At 53.9% G+C, this 22,951-nt stretch overlaps 2 protein-coding genes across 2 annotated transcripts; one reads left to right on the forward strand and one right to left on the reverse strand.

Annotated features, from left to right (window-relative positions):
• The first annotated feature begins 3,197 nt into the window (after nucleotides 1-3,197).
• On the forward strand, nucleotides 3,198-8,048 carry TSPAN1 (tetraspanin 1). The gene is made up of 8 exons (XM_059689993.1): nucleotides 3,198-3,354; nucleotides 3,795-3,859; nucleotides 6,276-6,482; nucleotides 6,693-6,767; nucleotides 6,884-6,982; nucleotides 7,061-7,210; nucleotides 7,315-7,398; nucleotides 7,585-8,048. Exons 2-8 carry the CDS (start codon nucleotides 3,803-3,805, stop codon nucleotides 7,630-7,632), a joined length of 720 nt encoding a protein of 239 aa, XP_059545976.1. The 5' UTR covers nucleotides 3,198-3,354; nucleotides 3,795-3,802; the 3' UTR covers nucleotides 7,633-8,048.
• Nucleotides 8,049-10,164: 2,116 nt separating this feature from the next.
• POMGNT1 (protein O-linked mannose N-acetylglucosaminyltransferase 1 (beta 1,2-)) lies at nucleotides 10,165-20,049 on the reverse strand. Its single transcript, XM_059689994.1, has 22 exons — nucleotides 19,893-20,049; nucleotides 19,278-19,433; nucleotides 18,321-18,435; nucleotides 18,077-18,195; nucleotides 17,352-17,417; nucleotides 17,151-17,264; nucleotides 16,176-16,293; nucleotides 15,887-15,985; nucleotides 15,632-15,759; nucleotides 15,219-15,289; nucleotides 14,914-14,989; nucleotides 14,639-14,722; nucleotides 14,509-14,550; nucleotides 14,256-14,314; nucleotides 13,861-13,933; nucleotides 13,650-13,778; nucleotides 13,440-13,565; nucleotides 11,926-11,990; nucleotides 11,688-11,732; nucleotides 11,340-11,475; nucleotides 10,910-11,019; nucleotides 10,165-10,825 (listed from the first exon to the last, which is right to left on the reverse strand). Exons 2-22 carry the CDS (start codon nucleotides 19,395-19,397, stop codon nucleotides 10,738-10,740), a joined length of 1,983 nt encoding a protein of 660 aa, XP_059545977.1. The 5' UTR covers nucleotides 19,398-19,433; nucleotides 19,893-20,049; the 3' UTR covers nucleotides 10,165-10,737.
• Nucleotides 20,050-22,951: the final 2,902 nt, after the last annotated feature.

The following is a 22,951-nucleotide window of genomic DNA, read 5'->3' on the forward strand; positions in this document are numbered from 1 at the left end:
GGGCACAGAACGCTTCTGTGAGTGTGCCCAAGGGTGCTGCTGGCCAGGGCAGCTGAGGTCTTTATGACATACAGAGTGCGTATGGGTGGGGCTCTTTATTACAGGTCCTGGTCCCCGGCCCCTCCCCCTAGGTCAGGTTCTCTCCGCGGGTCAGCCCAGCCAGAAAACCTCAGCCCGGCCCCTTGGGAAAAAGGAACTCCGAGGAGGGGAAAATCACTTCTTTATTTTCTCACTCATCCACATTAACACTATTAACAATTTTATTGAGCACTTACTCTGTGCCAAATTTGATACCAAGTACCTTACAAACAACAACCCTACAAGGAAATTCTATAGTTATTCCCATTTCACTCGACTCTTGTTATTGATGGTAGTTATGTCCTAATAAAGCTACCACTATGAACAGTGAATTAGCAAATATTGAACCAATGCTCCTAGGAGAAGTACAAGGTTAGATTCCTACCAGGTTATAACATTTTCATCAAGTGATTGATCAGTACATCACCTAGTTTTATGTGTTTCTCTGTTTAAAGACACCTAATTTAAAAATTAATGTTGACTCGTTAACATTGAACTCACAGCCAATAGCACTATAACTTATACCTGAATGAAGTTCATATAACACACATGTGTCCTTTGAAAGGCACGTCACAACCTTCTTGTGCTTAGCAATATTCGATAGCACTTCAGCATGACATCAGGGCCAGTTAAACAGCAAAATCACCAACAAAAAGCCCCCAAATGCAAAACACGTGACACTAAAAAGACCACATTATATTACATTATAATGGCTGAAGTGAGAAGGCAGGGTGTCCTCCTGTTCAACCTCAGCTGAGAACATGCAAGTTGGGCACCTCAAATCTTTGCAGCTGTACACATGTCCATGAATAACCTCAAAAGTACCATGCATATTGGTTTGGGGTTACAGATAAATTTTAATGAGTAGGTAATTCACAATATGTAATCTGTGAATGATGAAGATTGATCGTCTAAGGAAATTGAGGTTCAGGTGAAGTCACACAATCAGGGTCAGGCAGGGATTCAGATCCATCATGGCCAAGGTCCAAAGCCCCGACATTTCACTCTTGTTATTCTGCACTCACTCATTCTGTCATTCAGGAAATGTTCACTAACAAATTCATATGTGCAGGACACTAGGGACATAGATTAATGTGACCTGGTTCCAGGTCTTCCCGAGACAAAAGAGAAAGCCATGTGGACAATCAGTGCAGGAAGAGAAATGGCGAGATCATCAGGGGATGTAAGAGGTTCCAACCCTGGGTTTATCTCCTTTCTTGTAGCAGACAGAAACATCAATGGCTCTGCTAGGCCTTGTACTGAGTTCTTGTGGAACTTTGGGCTTGCTCCTTTCCCTCTACGTCTTAGCCCTCTCTTCCTTTCCCTCGTATCCCACCTGTACAGGCCCCCTTCCCCCCTTCCCCGCCTCCACCTTGTCTCTTGTCCCTCAGGAGACAGCTGGGAGACTGAGAGGCCCTCCACACCACACTCAAAGTCCTTACACCGTCTTCCCTTCCAGTTTCCATTCTTGCCATCCTCAGTCTTAGAAACCAACCCAGCCCCCATCCACTTCTAGCCACTATACCTATAAACCCACCTGCCCTTGGCCATCTTCCTACTCAAGTCCCAGACCAAGGCCTCTTTCCCTGTTCTTTCTGGAAGCCAGTCCTTCCTGCCTTTTTCAAGATTCCATCAATGTAGACAGTCTGTTTGATGGGGGGTAAGACGTAGACTCTGGCACCAGACTGAGCTGAATACTGGCTCAGCCACTTACAAGCTATGTGATCATGGCAAGAACGTAACCTTTCTGTGCCTCTGTTCCCCCATATTTAAAAAGGAGATAAGAGCCCTGGCTGGTTTTGCTCAGTGGATAGAGTGTCGGACCTCAGACTGAAGAGTCCCGATTTGATTCAGGTCAAGGCTATGTACCTCTAGGCTCAATGTGTCTCTCTCACAGTGATGTTTCTGTCTCTCCCCCTCCCTTCCACTTTCTCTGGAAATCAATGGAAAAATATCCTCAGGTGAGGATTAAAAATAAAAAGGAAATAAGAGAATCTATCTCATAGGATTGTTGTGAAGGAAAAATGATTTACCATATATGTATTGCATTTAAAACATGATCCGTAAAAATATTGTGTTGTCAGTTTCCCCTCTCTTGTCTCTTCAGCTGCCTCCTCCCATTACAAAAACACAACAAAATTTAAAATCCACTTTGTCCATGCCATACCCGCTCTGGCTGGGACTTTCCGCACTTGGACCTTTTTACACTAAGGTTGCTTATGTCCCAGATTGGGGAGAAAATCTCTTCTTAAAGACCTATAACAATTCTGTTATACCGACTAGACATTAAAACCAAGTCTGAGAAAGGCCCCCTAGGGGGGTCACACAGCTAATAAGCAACAGAACCAGGATTTGAGCACCTGGTCTGAGGGACTCAAAAGCCAGGACTGCCCAGCACCTCCATCAGGAATGTTGGAATAGGAAGTGGGAGGGCAGCCTCCATGGTGGGCATTGCAGGGCCTTACAGCTGGCAGTGATGCTTTCTTGAGACCATGGTGCCACCTGCTGGCAGAAAGGGAAGGGGTGTATACAGAGTGCTAAGGGAAGAAGGGAAAAAGGGAAGTTTGGGGGCAAAAGGGTGGAGAGGGAGAAGAGTGAGGAGGAGAGATGAAGGGAGGAAGAAGATGGGGAATTGGATCTTTTTGCGAAAGGAAAAGGACTAGGAGCTTTTTATTATTCAAAGGAGGGAGCAGAAGCTGCCAAACCTTGGTCACTGCCTTGAAAGTGCATGCGTGTGTGTGTGTGTGTGTGTGTGTACTCGTGAGCATCAGTAGGTGTTTTTGTTTCTGTGTGAATATATGGATGGCAACTTGGGTAGATGTGCATGCCTGTGAGCACAGCATGTAGGGTGTATGAATGTATCTGCGGATACAGGGTAAGAAACATGTGTGCACTGTGGTGGGGGGGGGGCACGCAGAAGTTCTGGGGCCCTGCCCATCCCCAGATTTCTCTCCCTTCTCAGATCAGGCGGGGTATTGCCCGCTTGGTATTGGCAGGTGGAGTCCCACTGCTCTTGTGGCTGTGGGAACGGATCTCCAGGCAGCAGGGGGCAGCAGGGGCAAGAGAAGGCCTAAGGGCTGGGGTGGAGCGGGCGGGAGGGCGGGCGGGCAGAGGAAGCCTTTAAAACACCTGCCCCGCCTGCAGGTGAGCAGTGGCGTGTGAGAGCCAGCTCCCTGTCTGCCCACTCAGTGGCAGTTCCCTGGAGCTGTCTGTCCCCGCTGGAGCCTCAGCAGATAGATCCTTCTTTCAGAACTCACTACCAGGAGTCCTGAACAGGTGGGTGATGGCATAGAGCAGAGATTGTCTTATGAAGGAAACTCAGTCTGAAAGCAGGTTCGGGGAGCTGGAAGGACCCTGGGGAGGGCCCTGGAGGAGTCTACTCTTGGTTTGGGGAGGGGTCACGGATATCTAGGTGCCAGGGAAGGGCATGGGGTGACCTACAGTGTGGACATTGGGCTTGGGTGCCGGGGGATGAGCCTGGAGTATTAGGATCTAGGTGTCAGGTGCTGGTTGAGGGTCTGGGCAGTACAGAGAGGTAGGAGTGTCAGGATGGGAACTGGGAAAAGTCCTGAGGTGTCAGAGTCCAGATGCAGGGGAAGCTTGGTAATAGATGGGTTCTGGAGTCTGGAGTCTGATTTGTCAGGGTGCAATGTCAGGGCCAGGGCCAGCCTGGGGGTTGCAGGGGAGGTTCTAACTCATACATGTCTGCCTCCCAGGAGCCACCATGCAGTGCTACAGCTTCATTAAGACCATGATGATCTTATTCAATTTTCTCATCTTTGTAAGTATGGGTGTTGTGAGCTCTTTGGGGCTCCCTACGGGAGTGGGTCACAACCTGAGCAGAGCTCAAGCTGGGGGATTGGAGCCACTGTGCCCAGAGTCTCCTGCCAGTGTCCCCTTATGCTGCAGAGGTCTCCCCAAATGCTGAGTTCACTCCGCAGCCTGGATGACACAGGAGTTGGAGTAGAGAAACTTGGGGGTCCCCTCCCTTCCAGGAAGCTTTAGTCCAGACTTAGGGCAGGGCATGTCAATGGGAACAATTCCCCCTTTTTCATAGCATTGAGGCCCAGCGGGGGAAGGGGTTTGCCCTAAGTCACCTACCGTGGGAGGAAATTTGGTGGCCTCTGTATGATGGGGAGCTGCAAGAAGAGAAGACCCAGACCTCACAGCAGAAGGTCTGCCTCAAGCAGCCCTATTCATTAAACACACGTTTATAGCCTCAGATTCAGTGCTGAATGCTGGGTAACAGGTGAGCAAGCTCTTTCTCTGCCCTGGAGGACTTCAGGTCCAGCAGGCCAGATAGGCAGACAGTTTCAGCGTAGTATTTCTGGCGTTAACACAGGGGCTAAGGGAGACCACAGGAGGGGGATGAACTCCACCTGGTCGGAAAAGACTTCCTGGAGGAAGTAGCTGAGGCCGGGGATTTGCCCTGTGTGAGGGAACTGTAAAGCTTGCAGAAAGGCCCAGAGGCAGTAAAATCAGACATTGCTCAGAAAAGCAGGAACAGATTATGTGGGGCATGTTTGAGGAAGCTGAGCAATGAGGCATAAACCCCGGAGGTGGTGGTGGAGATGGGGAGAGATGTACAAAGTAGACAAAGGAGAAAGCCTCAGATGGTGGCTGAGGGATGCAGGAGGAGGTAAGGGAGACAGAGGTCTTGGCGATGATGCCCATGTTTGTGGCGTGAGCAACCTGGGGGTATATCATAGGCAGCTCAGAGTTACAGCTCAGGTGGGAACTGGACATGGATATGTGAAAGTCATGTGCCTGTAGGTGGTCATGGAAGCCACTCAGTGGGTGAGAGCACTCAGGGAGCATGAACTCCAAGAAGCCCAGCTTATAAGGAATAAGCGAAGAAATGGCCACCAGGAAGCAGATGGAGAAAGAGCAAGGGAGGAAACAGGGAGAGCGAGATAGAGAGGCCAAGGACGATATTGTATCAAGCGTCTCCCAGATTTAGCATAGGATGTCACCGGAGACCTGGGAGCCACATACAGTGGGTTAGAGTGAGTAAAAGGTGAGGAAGTGGAGACATAGAGTGTAGATGAATTTGGAGAAATTGGTCTGGGGTAAGGAAAACACTGACTCCAGTGTGGCGCTGGGTCTCAGGCTCCCTTTGGCTTTGGAGAACCAGCCGTTATTCATGTATGTAGAGAAGACAACAGGATCCCATCAATTTGGACAGTAAAGACTCTGGCCGGAGGGGGTTAAAGGCAAATCCGGTTTGGTTTCTGGCCTCGGTTGCCCAGGCATTGCCAGGCTGGGCAGGGCAGGGCAGGCCTCAGACTCCTTGAAATTTGACCCTGCAGGCTGAAAGTCGGGCTTTTTGTCCTTGGGCAAACATGCCTGGAATGCAGCCATGGTCTGCCACTTCACTCCTGGTTCTAGCCTCAGCTCCTAAAGCTGGAAAGTGGGGACTAGGCACCCAGTTTGTGTCAGGAGGATTCATCCCCTGAAGCTCAGGATCCGAAAGGCTTTGCTGTAAGAGCTTTGGGAACTGGGCAGTGCCCTCCTCCCCATTCCGGGCCTCAGGATTCCCTCTGAGGGTTGGAGCTGAGCTAGGGAGCCTTCAAGCGCTCTGACTACTCCCCCTCAGTCTCTACAGGGAGAGGTCTAGGCTGGATAAAGGGCAGGCCTGGAGTTAACCTTGGAAGGGAGCCAAATGGGGCCCCAGGGTAGGTGTCCCTTCTCACCACCTTCCTCTCCAAGGTTGGGAGTAGGTGTAAACCTCAACCCCGCCTTCGTTACCAGGGTTACTGTTGAGCCTGCTCAATGCTACCACCCCCCTGTTTCCACCTATCAGAGGACATAGGTGTTCCAGACGCCCATAGCCTGGGGAGGAAATAGGGTGGGGTAGGTGCTCACCTGCTTGTTTTCACTCCTAGCTATGTGGCAGGACCCTGGCATCGGTGAGGGAAAGTCTGGGCACCCCCATGTAAGCCCTACCCCGCCACAGGGATATTTTAGGGACCTCTGATCCCATTTATATCTGCCTAGGTGTGCAGCCTGGTCCGGCTGTGGGTATCCCAGCTCCCATCCTTCTGGCCTTACAGGATGTTTTCCCTCCCTACCGGATGAGTTTGTAGACTTCTTAGCCAATAAAGGGGGAAATTTCTCATCTCCCATTTTCCTGACTCAATTGTGTGGTAGGGAACTGCTTGCCAGCACTGTTTCAAGGTCTGCTTCTCTGTCTCCAGCTGTGTGGTGTGGCCCTGTTGGCAGTGGGGATCTGGGTGTCAGTCGATGGGCCATCCTTCCTGAAGATCTTCGGGCCGCTGTCGTCCAGTGCCATGCAGTTTGTCAACGTGGGCTACTTCCTCATCGCAGCTGGCGCTGTGCTCTTTGCTCTTGGTTTCCTGGGCTGCTACGGTGCTCACACTGAGAACAAGTGTGCCCTCATGATGGTGTGTCAAACCCAGTTCCACAGGCCCATCACCAAGGCTTGGGGTCCCCTCACCTTTGACACCAGGCCCTGGAGATCCCCAGACCCTCTTCTGGACTCCAAGGGCCTCAGCGAAGGGGCCCCTGCCCCCTTTTTATGGGGGGTGGGGTAGGGTAAGGAATTCATGAGGGACTGTCTCTCCCTAAAACTCAGACCCCTGTTTCCTATTCAGTTCTTCTTCATCCTCCTCCTCATCTTCATTGCTGAGGTTGCAGCTGCTGTGGTCGCCTTGGTGTATACCCCAGTGGTGAGGATTGAGGATGGGGCAAGGGAGTAAGATTGGGCAACGCCCTGGCAGTGGGTTGTGGCCTGTGAATGGCCACCCTGCCTGTCAGGCCCTAAACACTGTCCTGCTCTACCCAGGCTGAGCACTACCTGACATTGCTGGTAGTGCAGACCATCAAGAAGGACTATGGCTCCCAGAAAGACTTCACACAAGTGTGGAACAGCACCATGGAAGGGGTAAGGTGGGCTGGGGAGGCTTTGGAGTGGGGAGAGAGAGGCAAGGCCCCAGTGACACCCTCCCCTCCTTGTCTCCAGCTCAAGTGCTGTGGCTTCAACAACTACACGGATTTTGAGGAGTCTCCCTACTTCACAGATAACAAGGTCTTTCCCCCATACTGTTGCTTTGATGATGTCAATGGCACGGAACCCTGCACCAAGAAGAGGGCCGAGGACAAACCTGTACAGGTGTGGGCTGGCATGGACGTTTGGGGCTGTTTTAATGGCCTCAGAGTGCTGAAAGGGGGCGGGGGGCAGGAGCTGACTATAGATGCTCTTTTCCCTTCTCGAAGGGTTGCTTCAAGCAGCTTCTGAGTGACATCCGAACCAATGCCATCACTGTGGGTGGTGTGGCAGCCGGAATTGGAGGCTTGGAGGTAAGGGGGTGAGAGGGTTGGAGCCGGATATCCCCACTGGAACGGGGGTGCTTGTCCCATCTCTGAGGCCTCTCTAGAGGACACAGACTTCTAACGGTTTCATGTAGGGAGTTTGGGGGGGCAGGAGACTAAAGCTCAAGGACCATGATCATGTCTCCTCACCTCTCCCTATTCCTTCCCCACCAGCTGGCTGCCATGATTGTGTCCATGTACCTGTACTGCAATTTGAAATAAGTCTGCCTCTGCCTCCGCCACTGCTCCTGCCACACAGGAACTGGGAAGAGCACCCTGGCACTGCCAAAAGGCCGTGATCAGGGTGGCGACAGGATCTAACAGTGTCATTTGGGCCAGAGTGGGGCCACATAGGGACCACCCCTTCAGGCTGTGCCTGACTGCCTTCCATTGGTGGGGGTGGGGCCCACCTGTTCCAGAGCCAGTTCTAGGGTAGCCAGTTCTCCTGCCCATTCCTCCAGTCTGTCTCTCAAACCCTTGCTACCCCTTCAGGACGACAGGAGCTCTTGGTGACCCCAGTACTCCACTGGGGAATAAGGCACCCTATATCCTGAGCACATGCAAAATAAGCAGTAACCGGGCGGATGTGTAGAAGGCATTTCAGAATTCATAAACTAATTAAATTGTTTCCACTGGGACTCTTTTCATGTGTATCATTGGGGAGAGGGACCCATCTTGCCTGAACTGGCCTCAGATTCCTGTGGGGCTAGAGACACAGAGGCCCCTGGAAAGGTAGCAGAAGAGGAGTGGAGGTGGGTGGCTATTTTTTCTCTCCATGTGAACTCCAGGCCTGGGAGGGAGCATGACAGGGATGGCCGAGAGGGCACCGAGGGAGGCGGTGGGGGCTGGGTCAGCCTGCGTTCCTATAATGTGGGAGGACTTTGGACTGAAACTACTCATTCCTGAGTAGGGGCACTGGACCAGAAAGCTATGAAAATAACAAGCTTGTGCCCAAGTGGGGGCAGGGGAGATGAAAAATATTGCCAGGGCAATGGGAGGGAGTCACTCCTTAGACTCTGAGAAGCCCTCTGGAAGCCCCATTGGATTGGACCCTCCTACCCTCCCACTCAGGCAAAGCCGCACACCGCTCCCTGCTTTGGGGACTTCAGAAAGAACGTGTTCTTGGTCTTGGCCTGCCTGGTGCTCTTCAGATCTGATCTCCATTTTGTCTTAACCACCCCCATCCTCAAGAAACTGGGCCTAGAAACGCATGTGACTAGTTTCAGGCCCACGCTATCTGATATGGCGACAGATTTACCAGAAGGCCAGAATGTCCCCCACGCAGATCTGATTGCTGCTGAACCAGGAGGCAGCTATGGCTGGAGAACATGGTGTCTGCTACCAAGCAAAGCCCAGCCTGGCTAACCAGTCCTCCCCCTTGTTTCCCTTTGACCCCTGGACCCCTCTTCCCAGATTTTCCTAAGGGAGCCAGGAACTACCACCTGTTGCTGGGCCCAGAGAGGAACAGACCTGGCCAGAGCCATACAGTGCCTGAGAGCTAGTTTAAGGCCAAAATTAGGAGCCTGCTGGGGGGTGGGCAATGAGGCCCCTTCCCCACTTTACTATGCCCTGCACACACAACTCCTGAGATGGGTCAAGGCTTTCTTGATGGTGGGTACTACCAGCAACATCAGGAAGTGCCCAGCCTGGGTGGGGCAGGCCAGTGTTTAGGGCCTGACAAGGAAGGTTGCTGATCTGTTTGCCCAGGGTGGGCCTCCGCCTCATAGTGAGCTAATTGCTCCTCAATCTGGCTGTTATGGCACCTCAAACACTATCTCTAGCTACAGCAAACACTGAAATCAGCAGGGTGGCAAGAAACGTCCTAGCCACACACTACCCGTGCCATCGCCGACCTGAGCTCCAGGCACCTGTGGGAGAAGCAGGGGGGCAGAGAGCTGGCGAAAGGGCAGGAGTTCCTGCCTTCCTGGCCAAGGCTCTACAGGTGCTCACCAGGCTCGCCTCACACGGGCTCTGCAGGCAGACTGTTGCTCTAGAAGTGTTCTGTACTCTCCTGATCCTAAGTCCTTCACAGCTCCCTTAAATGTCATACTTCCCCTGCTTGGGGTATCTCATCCATTCCCTATAGACAATCCCATTCATTTTCTGGTACCTTTATGACTTAGATCTTCTTAACCTCTCTGGATCACTGACTGGGTGAGAATCTGATAAAAACAATGGCTTTTCTTCAGAAAAAAATGCCCAGCTATGAAATCTGCATACAGTGCACTAATGGCCACAGAAATCCTTGTTCCTATGTCTCCATCTGCAGCCCAGTCCTAGCCTCCTGAATGATGCCCAACCCGGGTCTGTCTCACCCACTTTCTTCCCGCCCATGCCTCACTATACTCACCTGTGCTCCCATCGCCTTCCCACATCTAAGTATCCCTTTTTGTTTTCTTTTGCTCCATATCTGGGGACAAGTGCCTAGCCCTAACAAGCTAGGCAGGAAACAGGTTGGTGGTTAAACAGTGGGAAAGGGGTGTGGGGTGGCTACTCCAAGCTCAGCCCCAACAGGTCAGGCTCTAGGGTGGAGCCTAGGAAAAAACCTTGAAGTTTGAGACTTGGGCATCCCCTGGTGGCCAAATGGCCCCAAATGTAAGATAAACCCTATATGGAGGGCAGTAAGGAAAACTCACCATCCATCATGAGCATTCTCTCTCTCTCTCTCTCTCTCTCTCTCTCTCTCTCTCTCTCTCTCTCTCTCACACACACACACACACACACACACACACACAATCACGAGACACATCCATAGAGGTTTTCTCCTTTTTTAATCAATGACCACCTTATCCAGCTTTGGAAACCTGGACAAAGATGAGGCCGAGAAGAGGCCTGGTTCAGGGTGAGGGTCTCTGAGTGGTCTGCATCAGTGGGCGGGCCCCTGCTGGGCCTGTCCAGGAGTTGGGAACAGCAGTTTCCTGAGTAAGAGCCAGCCACACCCTCAGGGCAGCACCCCAGTCCATAAAAGAATCAAGTTCCTTCAGGCTTCACCCTGTTTCCAAGGCCCTCAGGACAGTAAATAAATAGGTTAAATTCTGAGCCTGGCCTGGGAGGAGGGAGTATACAAAGGGCAGGATCAGCTGCTCAGGGATTCCAGCAACTATCCTGACCTTTCCCAACAAGGAAGTAAATAAATAGACCTCCAACTCAGAAATAGGGGCATTGGAACAGGGGAACCCTCCCCTTGAAGTTAGTAATTAAGTCTCATGTTAAAAACAAACCAGCCCCAACCCCTGCCAGTGTCTACAAAATCCTACATGATGGGGTGAAGGGCTAGCCTGCCTGGGGGTACACAGTACCCAGCCCTGCAGGGTCCCGGAGGAGGTCTCATGTCTGTTCTGCAGCTCCTGGGGCTCCCTCCTCCTTTGGGGGCGGCTCCAGGAAAATTGGGGTGATTGATGGTGGCTTCTTCACCCTGGGAAGGTAATAGGAAAGAGGTCATTAGCTATGTCCCATCCAGCCAGGCTCCCATTTCTAAGGGCAGAAAAGAGTCACTCACGAGTAGGGGGAGGCTGGGACCCCCACCACCAGAAAGTGGTTCTTCTTCCGAAACAACCTCCACAGGCCCCGGTGGTTGCCACGCACATCCAGGTCCCAGATATGGAGGCACTGTGGGGTGGAGGAGGGAGAGGCATGGGTCAGAGAGCTGCGGGGAGGGGCCTCTGAGGACCCCAAACCCAGCCCCCGCCCCCTCCTCAGCAGCCTCTTCAATCTGCAAGAGATGGCATCTTTTTTTTTCTTTTTACCATCTCTCAAATTAATTTTTTTCTTAAAGTACTTCTAATAAGAGGTAGCAGCTGTTAAAATACAAATCTGGACAAGGAGGTTGAAAGATGGGTCTGGAAGTGTAATGAAAAGGTTCTAAGGTAAAAGGCCCCCTGTATCTTGGGGGAAGGGGCATTTCTAGGGTAGGTGTGGCATAGGGGCACCTTGGCAAGCTGAGTCCAGGTGGTGAAGTCATCATCTTTCTCCATTCGGATAAAGGCCACGTAGGTATGGCCCTCGGTGTCTGGCAGGAAGGAGTCTTCACAAGGGTTCTTGCTGTGGTCCAACACCTCGGCTCCACTGCAGCGGGGGGAGGGGAGTAAGACAGGCCCTCACTCATGAGTGTATCACACGAGGCCCCTTGCTTAGTTGTTGCCGTCTTGAAATTCTGATTTTGAACAAGGAGCCCAGTTTTTCATTGGGCAGCGGGCCCCACAAATTATGAGGCCTGGACCCTAGTATCTGACTCCCGCTCACTCCCTGCCCCGCACCCCTAATGCCCTAGGCCGTACCTAAGCAGCCGGTGAACTTCCACTTCATAAGCTTCCTTCTTCAGACTAAAGGAGAGGGAGAAATGGTTCAAGGGAGAGGGTAGCCCCAAGATCCCAGGAGCAGGGCTGAGGTTCACATGGGAACTGGGGGACAGCAGGCTGGGATAAACATACAGGCCCCAGGGTTGGAAGGGACTGTCAAATAATGGTCATCAAGACTCCCAGATATCCTACCCTTTGCCCTGTCCCCAGCCCCTACCTGTCCACGTTCCTGAGCTGGACACCTGGAACTGTGTTGAACTTGTGCTTCTTGAAGTAGGCCTCCTGAGTGGGTGTGAAGGTGCAAATCAGAGCCTTCCATTGTCTGGCCCACACCTGCCCACTGACCCACTACATAACCACAGGCCCACAAATTAAGTCCTGGACCTGTGAAGGTCCCTCTAATTTCCTTGTCTTCCTGTCCTCTTTGCAATATCCTTGGTGGGCTCTTATTGCCTTTAATTTGGGCTTAAGCATTGCCAGAGAGCCCCTTTCCACACCAGCAGCTCATGCCACTGACCCCTGAGCTAGTCCCTGTCCCCAGTGGTGCTCCCTGGACCAGCTGTTCTAGATCCACGGAAGCCAGGAAGTAGTGGGCAAAGGGGCTGGCTGGCCTGGGAGAGGAAACCCCTGTGACTAAGGTAAATGCCTGCCCCTCTTGGGGAAATGAGTGAAGGTCTTGTATTAGCTGGTCTCTCAGGGCCCTTCTGACTTCTAGGAGCTTTCAAGCTGGAAGCTGTCCATTCCTTCAGGCTGGACTGTCTCAAGGCCTCCCTTGCTATAACAGGAGTGGCCCTTTGAACACAACCATATAGGGGGTGGAGACCTGGGGACCTCCCTGTTCAGGCCGCAGAACTTCCAAGGACAGGAGAGGGCAGAACTTGCAGGGCTGGATATGTGCTTGGCAGTAGAAATACTCTCCCCGCACCCAGCCTCATGCTAAGAATAGTAATAATAAAAATGATATGAGCTAACCCTTATATAATGCTTACAGTTCAAAGCATTTTGCATATAGCAACTTATTTACTAGTAAACCTCATAACCTAGCAACCCTACTAGGTAAACAGTATTTTAATTCCCATTTTACAAATAAAAAAACTGAGGTAAAAGAGGATCAGTAGGCCCAGCAGTTTGGCTCAGTGATTGAGCATCTACCCATGAACCAGGAGGTCATGGTTCAATTCTCAGTCAGGGCACATCCTGGGGTTGGAACAGGGGATCCCTCTGTTGCTGGCTTGATCCCTAGCAGGGGGGTGTGCAGGAGGCAGCTGATCATGATTCTCATCATTGATGTTTCTCTTTCTCTCTCCCTCTTCCTTCTTCTTTCTGAAATCAATAAAAACTTTTTTTTTTTAAAAGAGGATCGGTAGCCCTGGCTAGGTGACTCAGTTGGCTAGAGCACTGTCCCGTACACCAAAACGTTTTGGGTTTGATTCCCGGTCAGGGCACATACCTAGGTTGTGGGTTTGATCCCCAGTCGGGGCATGTAGGGAGGCAACCGATTGATGTTTCCCTCTTATATCAATGTTTCTCTCTCTTTCTATAAAAATCAATAAAAAACATATCCTCGGGTAAAGATTAAAAAAAAAAGAGGATCAGTAATTTCCCCACGGTTACGTGGCTAGTGAGAGGCAGACCTGGGGTTGCTCCAGAGTCCATGCTCTTTGTGCTATCTGCCATACTGTGCCTCCTCTCGCCCCCGTCCCCCACCCCGGCAACATCCCTCCCACTCACATGGAAGTAGCCATTCATGTTGAGGCCCACGATGCCAAAGTGGTAGGAGCGGGAAACGTCCGGAATGATGCACTCTCGGCCTCGGCGCTGTTCAGGCATCCGCATCCACATGTCCCAGTCCCAGAGCTGGGGGCATGGAAGATTATGAAGGTCAAGAGATGTGGAGCTGGTAGAGGACCCCGGCTCACTTACCCTGCCCTGCCAGAACACCTTTTCTGGTGTGGGCCACTTGGGCTCAAGCTCCTCCTTATACAAAGACTTCCTCAGCACCCAGCCCAGCCCAGGCATGGTCTCCACGCGGTACAGCAATGCTGGGTCCTCGGCTGTGTGTTCATACCCCTGGGGATAGGCGACCACAGTGGGAGGTATTAGCTCAGAGACCCTACCAAATTCCCAGCCGACCCCTGGCCTCTCAGCCTACCTGGTCATTCCAGGCTGAGATACAGTACAGGCTGTCATCCTCCTCCAGCAGGTGGATGGACTGGCTCAGGAAGCTGAGAGAGGCAGGGTCAGGGGTTCGGGGAAGGACAAGGACACACCCAGTCATACAGTGGTGCACCAAGGGCTGGAGATGGAACTCAAAAGCCATGCCCCCTTGCCCCTCCCCTTAAATCTCCATCTCATTTTCCATTTATCCTTTCAACTCTCTCCTCCAGCCCAACACCTGCCACTCAGCATTTGCTCAGACTTTCCCCCACCTGAGCTTGCTTCCTCCAGAAAGCGCTCCAAGACGCCTCCTTTTTCCTTGGAGACCCAGGCAAGCAAAGAGGCCCCATGCAGCTTATAGAGGTTGCAATGGAAGGGCATTCCCCTCACCTGAAAAAATCCACAGCAATGTCCAGGTCTTCTTCCAAAACCACAGCAAACTTGGCTTCCTGCAGCGGGAGGGGGACAACGTGATCCCAAGGGGACCGTTCCCATCTCATGTCTCCTCCACCCTCATCCCACTGCTCAGGCAGCACTCTCCCCATTTTCCAGATGAGGAGGATGAAGCGTTTGCTACATAAGGCCAGACTTTATGCTCATGTTTCCCCTCCCTAGGCCCAAGAGTTTTGTTCTTACTACTCACCGGAAACAGGTTGAAAGTGGCAGTGAGGCTGGCCTTGTAGTGCTGGGTGGGGAACAGAAACAGGCACATGAGCTTTAGGGTGGACGGTGCTGCCCGGTGTCTGCCCCTTCCATCCCTGCCAAGGTAGTACCTGAGACACGCGGGCATTCTTGATGCTGATGGGAGTGTGCTGGATGCCCCTCAAACCAAACAGCGCCACTACGTCCATTGGCTCCTGGGGGGCATGGCCACTGGTCATCCGAGTCACCTCCCTCCTGCCCACCTCGGCAGGCCCTGGCATGCCAAGCCCCCACATTTCACAGCCCTTGCCTGGGCTATCTCCCTCGCCAGTCCTCAGTGATCACTGCTACTCAGCACTTGAAACACTGTGCTCTGCCCCACCCAAAGCCCCCAAATCCCACTCACCTCATAATAGCCATCAATGAACACGGTTATCATCTGGGGAGACACTCCCTGGGCTGAGAGCAGAGAGCGCAGCATCCTGGGGAGCCCAAGGATAAGTTAGGCCTCTTTGTCCCCCCAACGCAGGGCTCCCCTGTGTTTATAGCTGGGCCCACATTCCCCATGTTCACCCACATATGTAAATGGTCCTAGAATCTGCTGTCTTCCTGCCCACCTCAAGAGTTCCTCCTACAGAGAGATGAGCCTGGGGTTCCCACCCATTGAGCACCTTCCTGTTGGTGCTGGATGCAGCCCACTGCCAGGCTCACCTGTACAGGTAATTGGGCCGGTTCCCTGCAATGACAGCCACAGGAACATTGAGGACCTTGTTGTCTGGGAGCTGAATGAGAAACAGCTTTTAACTCTTGCCTTATTCCCTCTTCAACCTGGGATCCCTCCCAAGGGAAGAGTTCTTGCGGGGTGAGGGGGACTTCAGGGAAAAGGCAGAGAGCCTTCCCTGTCCTGGGCCCTCCACACACTCAGCCCAACTCTGACTCTGGGCCTTGGCTCACATGGCCTGCCCTCCCTCCCCAGGATGCCCCATCTTTCAGAGCTCAGTGTAAATCCTCAGCCCCTGGTTCCCTCCCAGGCTGAGGTAGAGAAAGCCCAACCTGGATCTGTCCTAGGGCCCCTTGCCAAGCTGGGAAGGAGTCCAAGCCTCACTGCCTAAGGCCCCACTCACTGGGTCAGGGCTGAACTCGATGGGTGTGGGGTCCTTGCAGCTGCACACACTCCCATAGCCCTCAACTTTGCTGCAGAAACGCCGGCGGCGGCGGTTCAGCTCTGTGTCTGCCCAGTGGCACTCCGCCTCTGAGGGAGAGATGGGGTCAACAGGATGGGGGCATGAGGCCAGTGCGGTCTGAAGCGTTCCAGGCACCCGTCAAGAGAATAAAGCCCCATGAAGAGGAGCCCAATGCCCAGCCCCCACTAATCCCACCTTCAGCTGAGCTCAGCGGCACATCTGTCTTCAGCAGGACTGGGTCCCCCCAGGAGGAGAGGGCAGGTGACTTAGAATGCTTCTCCCCGAGGACAGGACCTGGCAAGGGGCAGGAACGAGGAATAATGGGGGCCCCAGACTCCAGTTTTGGAGCTTCTTCCCATCTCCCTGCCCACTTTCATCCAACTCACCACCACTGGCACCTACTTGCTCCCCTCCCCATCCCATCGGGGGTTCTGCTCCCCTAGGCCCTTAATACTACAGGGTGGGTGGACTATGGTGCCGGCACCTCCTTTTCGTCCCACGAAGGCCCAGGTGTCCCTCCAGCCCAGAGCAGGGCCGGCCTGGCTGCCTAAGCTCCTCAGGAGAGCCTTGGCTGTGTCCTTGAGATGGAAGGAGCCCTCGTCCTGGGAGACCAGAGAAGGCGGTCAGCCTGAACAGCACAGTTCCAGGAGACCTGGCCTCATGGAGCACCAACTAAGTGTCAAGCACCATGTCAGGTCTTCTCCTCAAATTAGCTTGTTAAATTATCACGGCCACCCTCTGGGAACACTATCAATCCACAGGTAAGAAAACTGAAGGCTTAGGGAGAAATCTGAGAATCATCTGAAGTCACCGGGCTAATAAATCCTTACCATAATCCCACACAGTATGCACCTCTGTCCCCTGCTCTCTCTGCCCCCTTCCCCACTCTTTTCTCCTCCCTTATTCTGCTCTAGCTCCCCTGGCATCCTTGCCATTCTTCAAGTATGCCAAGTACCTTCCCACTTCAGGGCCTTTACCCGTACCCTTCTTTCTATTCAGAATGCTCTTCCTCCAGCTATTTACCTGGCTCGCTCCACACTTCCTCCAGCATTCTGCTCACATGCCATTTCCTTACAGAGGCCTTCCCTTTCTAAAATACACCCCCCATCACCCTGTCTCCCTTTCTTTATTTTCTTCCTCATACAAGTTATCATTTCCTGACATTAAACACTTATTTGGCTGCTTTTTTTAAAATCTTGCTCTGCTGGAGCAAACTCCTTAAGGGCAGGGACTCTGTCTTGCTTCCCACTGTAGCCCCGTCCCCACAGCAGTGCCTGGCACACGGTATGTGCTCAGTAACTACATGCTCAATTAGTAAAAATAACAAGGCTAGTACCGGGACCTGCGTTACCTTCCTCCAGAGTCTCTTCTCAGTGTGCCAGATAAGGGGCATAGAACACAGGGCCGTGGGCAGGGTTGGAGCTGGGTCTTAGGGGATGGGGCCACGGGAGTCACTGACCTTGACGGTGCAGATTAGCACTCTGCCGGGTGCCACCATGTTGAGGAACAGAACCATGGCCTCATCCTCATGAGGTGAGTACGTGTCAAACACACGCTTTGCCATCACATGGCCCTGGCAAAGCACATACCACTGAGTATGTGTCGCCAGCAGGGAGGACTCAGCTCTGGCCCTCCAGGTCCCCTGCCCCTAGAACCTCACCGTGGCCTGGTTGAGGACGATGACGTGGATACCCCGGCCCTGCTCCCGGGCCTCATCCTCCAGTACCTACAAGGTGGCAGAGACAAAGTCCAACTCTTCACTCTGGCATTCCAGGTCTCTCTGTCTTATTGGCACTTAAGAAAAACAACTGCATGAAATGAAACCTCTCTTCCTGCCTATCTATGCCTCTGACACAATTCTCTTCCAACCCAGCTGGAAGGCCACCTCTTCCAGGAAGCCCCCATAGCACCGCACCAAAAGAGCTCACATCTCTCTACGACCTTCCCCTCCACGGCTTTCACGGCTCGTAGAGCACGTGACTGTCTCTGCCTCCTGCTGCAGACATCACGCTCTATTCGATTCATCCCTCTAAGAAGGGCCAGATCTGATGACTTTCAGGTCCCAGTGCCTGGGACAAGGCTAAGGCTAATGAAGGGACCAGGAAGTAATTATGTCATAAATAACAATGAACTAACTACCTACTAATACTAATAATGACTCCTGATAAAATCCCACTACATGTAACACACTTCATGTACTTCTCATTTAATTCTCACAAGTAGAAGTCATGATTAGTCCCAGGTTACAGATGAGGAACTGAGGCCTCCAAAGCCACCCACGTAGAAATTGGCAGAGGTACGGTTCCTCCTCGGGCAGTGGGTCCCAGGGCCAGCGGACCACACCCTGAATAGAAAGGAGTGTACACCAGACACCAGCCCACTCACCGTCGTGCCATCCACGGCCACATATACTTTGCTGCGGCTTGAATAGACCTCCACATCCAGGACCCTGCGGGGTCCGCTGCCCCTGCGCCGTGGGGGCTCCAATCGGCCCAGCGCCTCATCTGTGAGGACACCACAGGTCATGGAGGGAGTCTCATCCTTTGGGATCTGCCTGCTGTGTCAGCCGTGAGATCCCAGGGAACCCCGCCTGACACACACACCCATCCCACCCTTAGCCTCGCCCCACCATAGTCTTGCTCCGGCTCCGGGTCTTCACTGGCCTCACTGATTGCTCGTCGTGTGTCCAGGATCAGCTTGATGTTGACAATGACAGTCACCAGCAGGAAAAGCACAGCCCCTGTCTGAGGGGAGGAGTGGGGATGACTAAAGAGGGATACTCCCTGCAGATCTTTTTTTTAAAAAAAATAAATTATTATTTTTTAAAAATATATATCTTTATTGATTTCAGAGAGGAAGGGAGAGGGAATGAGCGATAGAAACATCAATGATGAGAGAGAATCATTGATTGGCTGCCTCCTGCACGTCCCCTACAGGGGATCAAGCCCGCAACCTGGGCATGTGCCCTTGCCCAGAATCGAACCTGGGGCCCTTTAGTCTGCAGGCCGACGCTCTATCCACTGAGCCAAACCAGCTAGGGCCTCCCTGCAGATCTCTGAGGGTCTTCCTGAAAGGAGGGCCCTGGTGGCAGGGATGGCACAGGGAGAACCTGGGGTCTTTCTCTCCTCCTGTTGGCCCAGGGTCAACTCTACTCTTCCAAGCAGGGTCCAGTGTCATGACCACCCTGACCTTCCCTCCTTCCCTCCTTCCCTCCCCAGAGCTCCTGTAGTTTTCAATGTGGGGCTTTCATTTCCTCGGTTCCCTCCACAATTAGTGCCGAGAGATGGAGCCAGTCCCAGGGAACCAGCTGAGCATCCGAAGACCTGGGTCCTAGCCCTGATGGCCTGACCGGTGTGGGCTCCCGGGCAAAGCCTTTCGTCAGACTTCACGCTTCTGTCGGAAGCCTAGAGGCTGTCCTGGGCCCACACCAGTACCTACAGGGACATGGCGCAGAGAGGTTTCCCCACGAGGGACCTGTCCCCCCCACCCCCCTTCTAGGGGGAGGGCGGCCAAGAAGGGCTCCAGCGCTCACAGCCCAGGCTGGGGAAGGCGGGAGGAGCCCCGGGAGGTCGGGACGTCTCTATACCTGACAGCACCTCCGCAGGGCCCGCTGGTTGGTCAGCTTATACTTCCAGGTGAGATACCAGCTCCTCGTCTTGCGCGCCCCGAAGGGCTTGGCGAGGGGGCTGGGCTTCCAGTCGTCCATGCCGGGGAGGAGGTCAGCGCCGTCCCGAGCCCATGCCTTGGCAAACCGAGGGGACCGGCCGGCGGATCACCGGGAGGAAGGGGCTCTTCCCGGAGTCCGGGCCTGGGGCGGGGGGGGCCTCCCAGGAGCTCTGCCCGCCGGCACCCACACCGTGGGACCCGGGAAAGTGGCTCAACTTTTCCGGGAAAAACCCTTCCGCGGGGTCAGGTCACCTGGAGACTCCCCGGGGACGGGGGACGGGGGACGGGGGGCTGCCCAGGGACCCAGAGGAACAGGGCGAACAATCGGCTTTCAGGGCTCATCGGCCGCCACCAGGACCAAGCCCCGGGCCCTCCCCGTCCTGGGGGGCGAGGGCGGCGGCTTCCCCGGCCCGTCCTCCACCCCCTGCCACCCTCGCCGCCTCCTCTCCGGTCCCGCTCTGCTCCTCGCGGGGCCGGGGCCGCCTGAGGCCTCGGGAGCCCCGCCCGGCCGCGCTCCCCGCCCGGGGGCACTCACGGTTCAGGGGCCCAGGGCCCCGCTCGGGGCCCTCCCGGGCCGGCACCGCTCCGCCCGGCCCGCCGCGGCCTCCGCCTCCTCCATGCCGCTCGCGGCCCCGCCCCGGCCGCCCGGCCCGCCTCCCCGCTTCCGCCGCCGCCGCCGCCGCTGCGGGGTGAGAGGGCGGCGGGCGGCGCTTCGGGCGGCAGCGGCGGGCGGGGTGTAGCCCGCGCGGCCGGGAGTCCCCCCGCAGCTCCGCGGCCGGCGGGGTGGGTGCTGGGGCGCTGCTTCCCCGCCGCCGGCACCGCCAGGCGGCACAGCCCATCCAGTGGGCGCGCTGGAGCCTGGGCTGGACCTCACGGCACCCCCGGGGCGGGCACCATGGGCCTGGACTGGACCTCACGGCACCCCCAGGGCGGGCACCATGGGCCTGGGCTGGACCTCACGGCACCCCCGGGGCGGGACCGCGGGCCTGGACTGGACCTCACGGCACCCCCGGGGCGGGCACCATGGGCCTGGACTGGACCTCACGGCACCCCCGGGGCGGGACCGCGGGCCTGGACTGGACCTCACGGCACCCCCGGGGCGGGCACCATGGGCCTGGACTGGACCTCACGGCACCCCCGGGGCGGGACCGCGGGCCTGGACTGGACCTCACGGCACCCCCGGGGCGGGCACCATGGGCCTGGACTGGACCTCACGGCACCCCCGGGGCGGGACCGCGGGCCTGGACTGGACCTCACGGCACCCCCGGGGCGGGACCGCGGGCCTGGACTGGACCTCACGGCACCTCCGGGGCGGGGACCGCGGGCCTGGGACCGGCCACCGTCCCCGGAGCCCGGGCGGGCTGCACCGGGTCTGCGGCATGCCGGCCTCGGAAGAATAAAGGGAATGAAATACCCGATACCTGGCTCCGTCATCACCCAGACCTTGGGCAGGTCCCTTCCCGCCTGGGTCGAGGGTCCCTGTGGGGAACCGGGAATGCGCTTGTTTGGTGCTTACTCTGTGCCGGTCACTGTGCGGAGCACTCGGCACAACTCACCGAGCTCCCCAGCAGCTCCAGGGGGGACGCCTGGACAGGATTCTCAGGGGGAGGCGCTGCTCCTACCCCGGTCTTACCGCGGAGAGAGTGAGGCCCCGTGTCACCCAGTTGGGAGAGCTAGGACTCCAATCCTAACTGCCTGGCTCCAGATTTCACTCTTTTTTTTTTTTTTAATCCTCACCCAAAGATATGTTTCCATTGATTGTTAGAGAGAGTGGAAAAGAGAGGAAAAGACAGAACATGGATGTGAGAGAACCACATGGATTGGTTGCCTCCTGCACGAGCCGGGGACCAGGGCGGAGCCTGGAACAGAGATGCAAGCCCTTGCCCTGAATGGAACCCGGACCCTGCTTGCTGCTTTATCCACTGGGCCAAACCGGCTAGAGCCAGACTTCACTCTTTATTTTTGTTTTGTTTTTTTAATATATTTTATTGATTTTTTTACAGAGAGGAAGGGAGAGGGATAGAGAGTTAGAAACATCGATGAGAGAGAAACATCGATCAGCTGCCTCCTGCACATCTCCCACTGGGGATGTGCCCGCAACCAAGGTACATGCCCTTGACTGGAATCGAACCTGGGATCCTTGAGTCCGCAGGCCGACGCTCTATCCACTGAGCCAAACCGGTCAGGACCAGACTTCACTCTTCATCCCTGCACTGTACTGACAATAATGATAGTTACAGAGTTGTGAAGATTAAGTGAAATAATACATATACACAGGACTTCGCTTACCACAATGAAACAACAAATCTATGTTTCGCTCTCTCTCTTCCTGTCTTTCTCTACTCTCTCTTATATCAACGACAACAACAAGAAAAAGAATCACTTGGAGGACTTGTAAAAACATAAATGGTTGATCCGCATTCTTAGAGTTTTTGATCCAGCAGGCCAGGGCCAGCAGAATACTGCATTTCTAACAAGTTTCCAGGTGACAGTGATGCTTATCTTAGGTGAGTGGATAGCCATGGAAGAATTTTAGGCAGGGAAGCAACATAACCCAATTTAAGAGAATATTTACTGTTTGTAGATTAAAAGGAGACAGAGGAAGCCAAAGACCAGTTAGTTATTTTTGAACTCTCCACCAGAGGAAGCCAGAAGACCAGTCAGTTATTTTTGAACTCTCCACATTCCACCTGCTTCCTAAATGGTGGGGTGATATCCCCCAAAATGTTAACAGTTATCCATGAATCAAGAGATACTACGGGAAAAATGTTACTTAAAATTACAAAGATAGCCAGTATATAAACTCAGATTAAGGCTAAAAATATTTAGGGCCAATGGAAGAAGGGAACTACAAAGTGTGAGGTAAATCCATATTTATCATAATAGGAAGTCAGTAGACAATGTTTAAATTTAAGAACTAGTGGTATAGCCCTGCTGGCCTGGCTCAGTGGTTGAGTGTCTACCTATGAACTAGGACAGTGGTCGGCAAACTGTGACCCCTTGAGTGTGGCTCTTCCACAAAATACCACGTGCTGGCACACACGTACAGTGCGATTGAAACTTCGTGGCCACACTGAAGGGGGCAAAGAGCTTCATGTGGCTCCTGAGCCACGGAACATGTGGTTTGCCAACCACAGCACTAGGAGGTCACATTTCAATTCTCAGTCTGGGAACATGCCCGGGTTGTGGGCTCGACGAGCCCCAGTGGGGGGCATGCAGGAGGCAGCCAATCAATGATTCTCATCATTGATGTTTCTATCTCTCCCCCTCCCTTCCTCTCTGAAATCAATAAAGATATTTTTTTTAAAAAAGAAATAGTGGTATAGCCCTAGCTGGTTTGGCTCAGTGGATAGAGCATTGGCCCTTAAACTGAAGGGTCCTGGGTTCAATTCCAGTCAAGGGCATGTACCTCTCGGTTGCAGGCTCAATCCCCAGCGTTGGTCAGGGTGCGTGTGGGAAGCAACCAATTGATGTGTCTCTCTCACGTGGATGTTTCACTCTCTGTCTCTCCTCCTCCCTTCCACTCTCTCTCTCAAAATCAATGGAAAAATATCCTTGAGTGAGGATTAACAAAAAGAAAGAGAGGAAGGAAGG

This window comes from Myotis daubentonii, chromosome 3 (assembly GCF_963259705.1).
Source record: "Myotis daubentonii chromosome 3, mMyoDau2.1, whole genome shotgun sequence".
NCBI lineage: Eukaryota > Metazoa > Chordata > Mammalia > Chiroptera > Vespertilionidae > Myotis > Myotis daubentonii.

What these genes read in the sequence shown, in the direction of transcription:
- TSPAN1 (XM_059689993.1), top strand. Translation starts at nt 3,803, where the DNA reads ATGCAGTGCTACAGCTTCATTAAGACCATGATGATCTTATTCAATTTT. An exon ending in ACAAGTGTGCCCTCATGATG is followed by an intron (nt 6,483 to 6,692) that starts GTGTGTCAAACC and finishes TTTCCTATTCAG; the next exon opens with TTCTTCTTCATCCTCCTCCT. An exon ending in GGAACAGCACCATGGAAGGG is followed by an intron (nt 6,983 to 7,060) that starts GTAAGGTGGGCT and finishes CCTTGTCTCCAG; the next exon opens with CTCAAGTGCTGTGGCTTCAA.
- POMGNT1 (XM_059689994.1), bottom strand. Translation starts at nt 19,397, where the DNA reads ATGGACGACTGGAAGCCCAGCCCCCTCGCCAAGCCCTTCGGGGCGCGC. An exon ending in CGGCCCAATTACCTGTACAG is followed by an intron (nt 14,990 to 15,218) that starts GTGAGCCTGGCA and finishes TGGGCTCCCCAG; the next exon opens with GATGCTGCGCTCTCTGCTCT. An exon ending in TCTCAGCCTGGAATGACCAG is followed by an intron (nt 13,779 to 13,860) that starts GTAGGCTGAGAG and finishes GCCTATCCCCAG; the next exon opens with GGGTATGAACACACAGCCGA.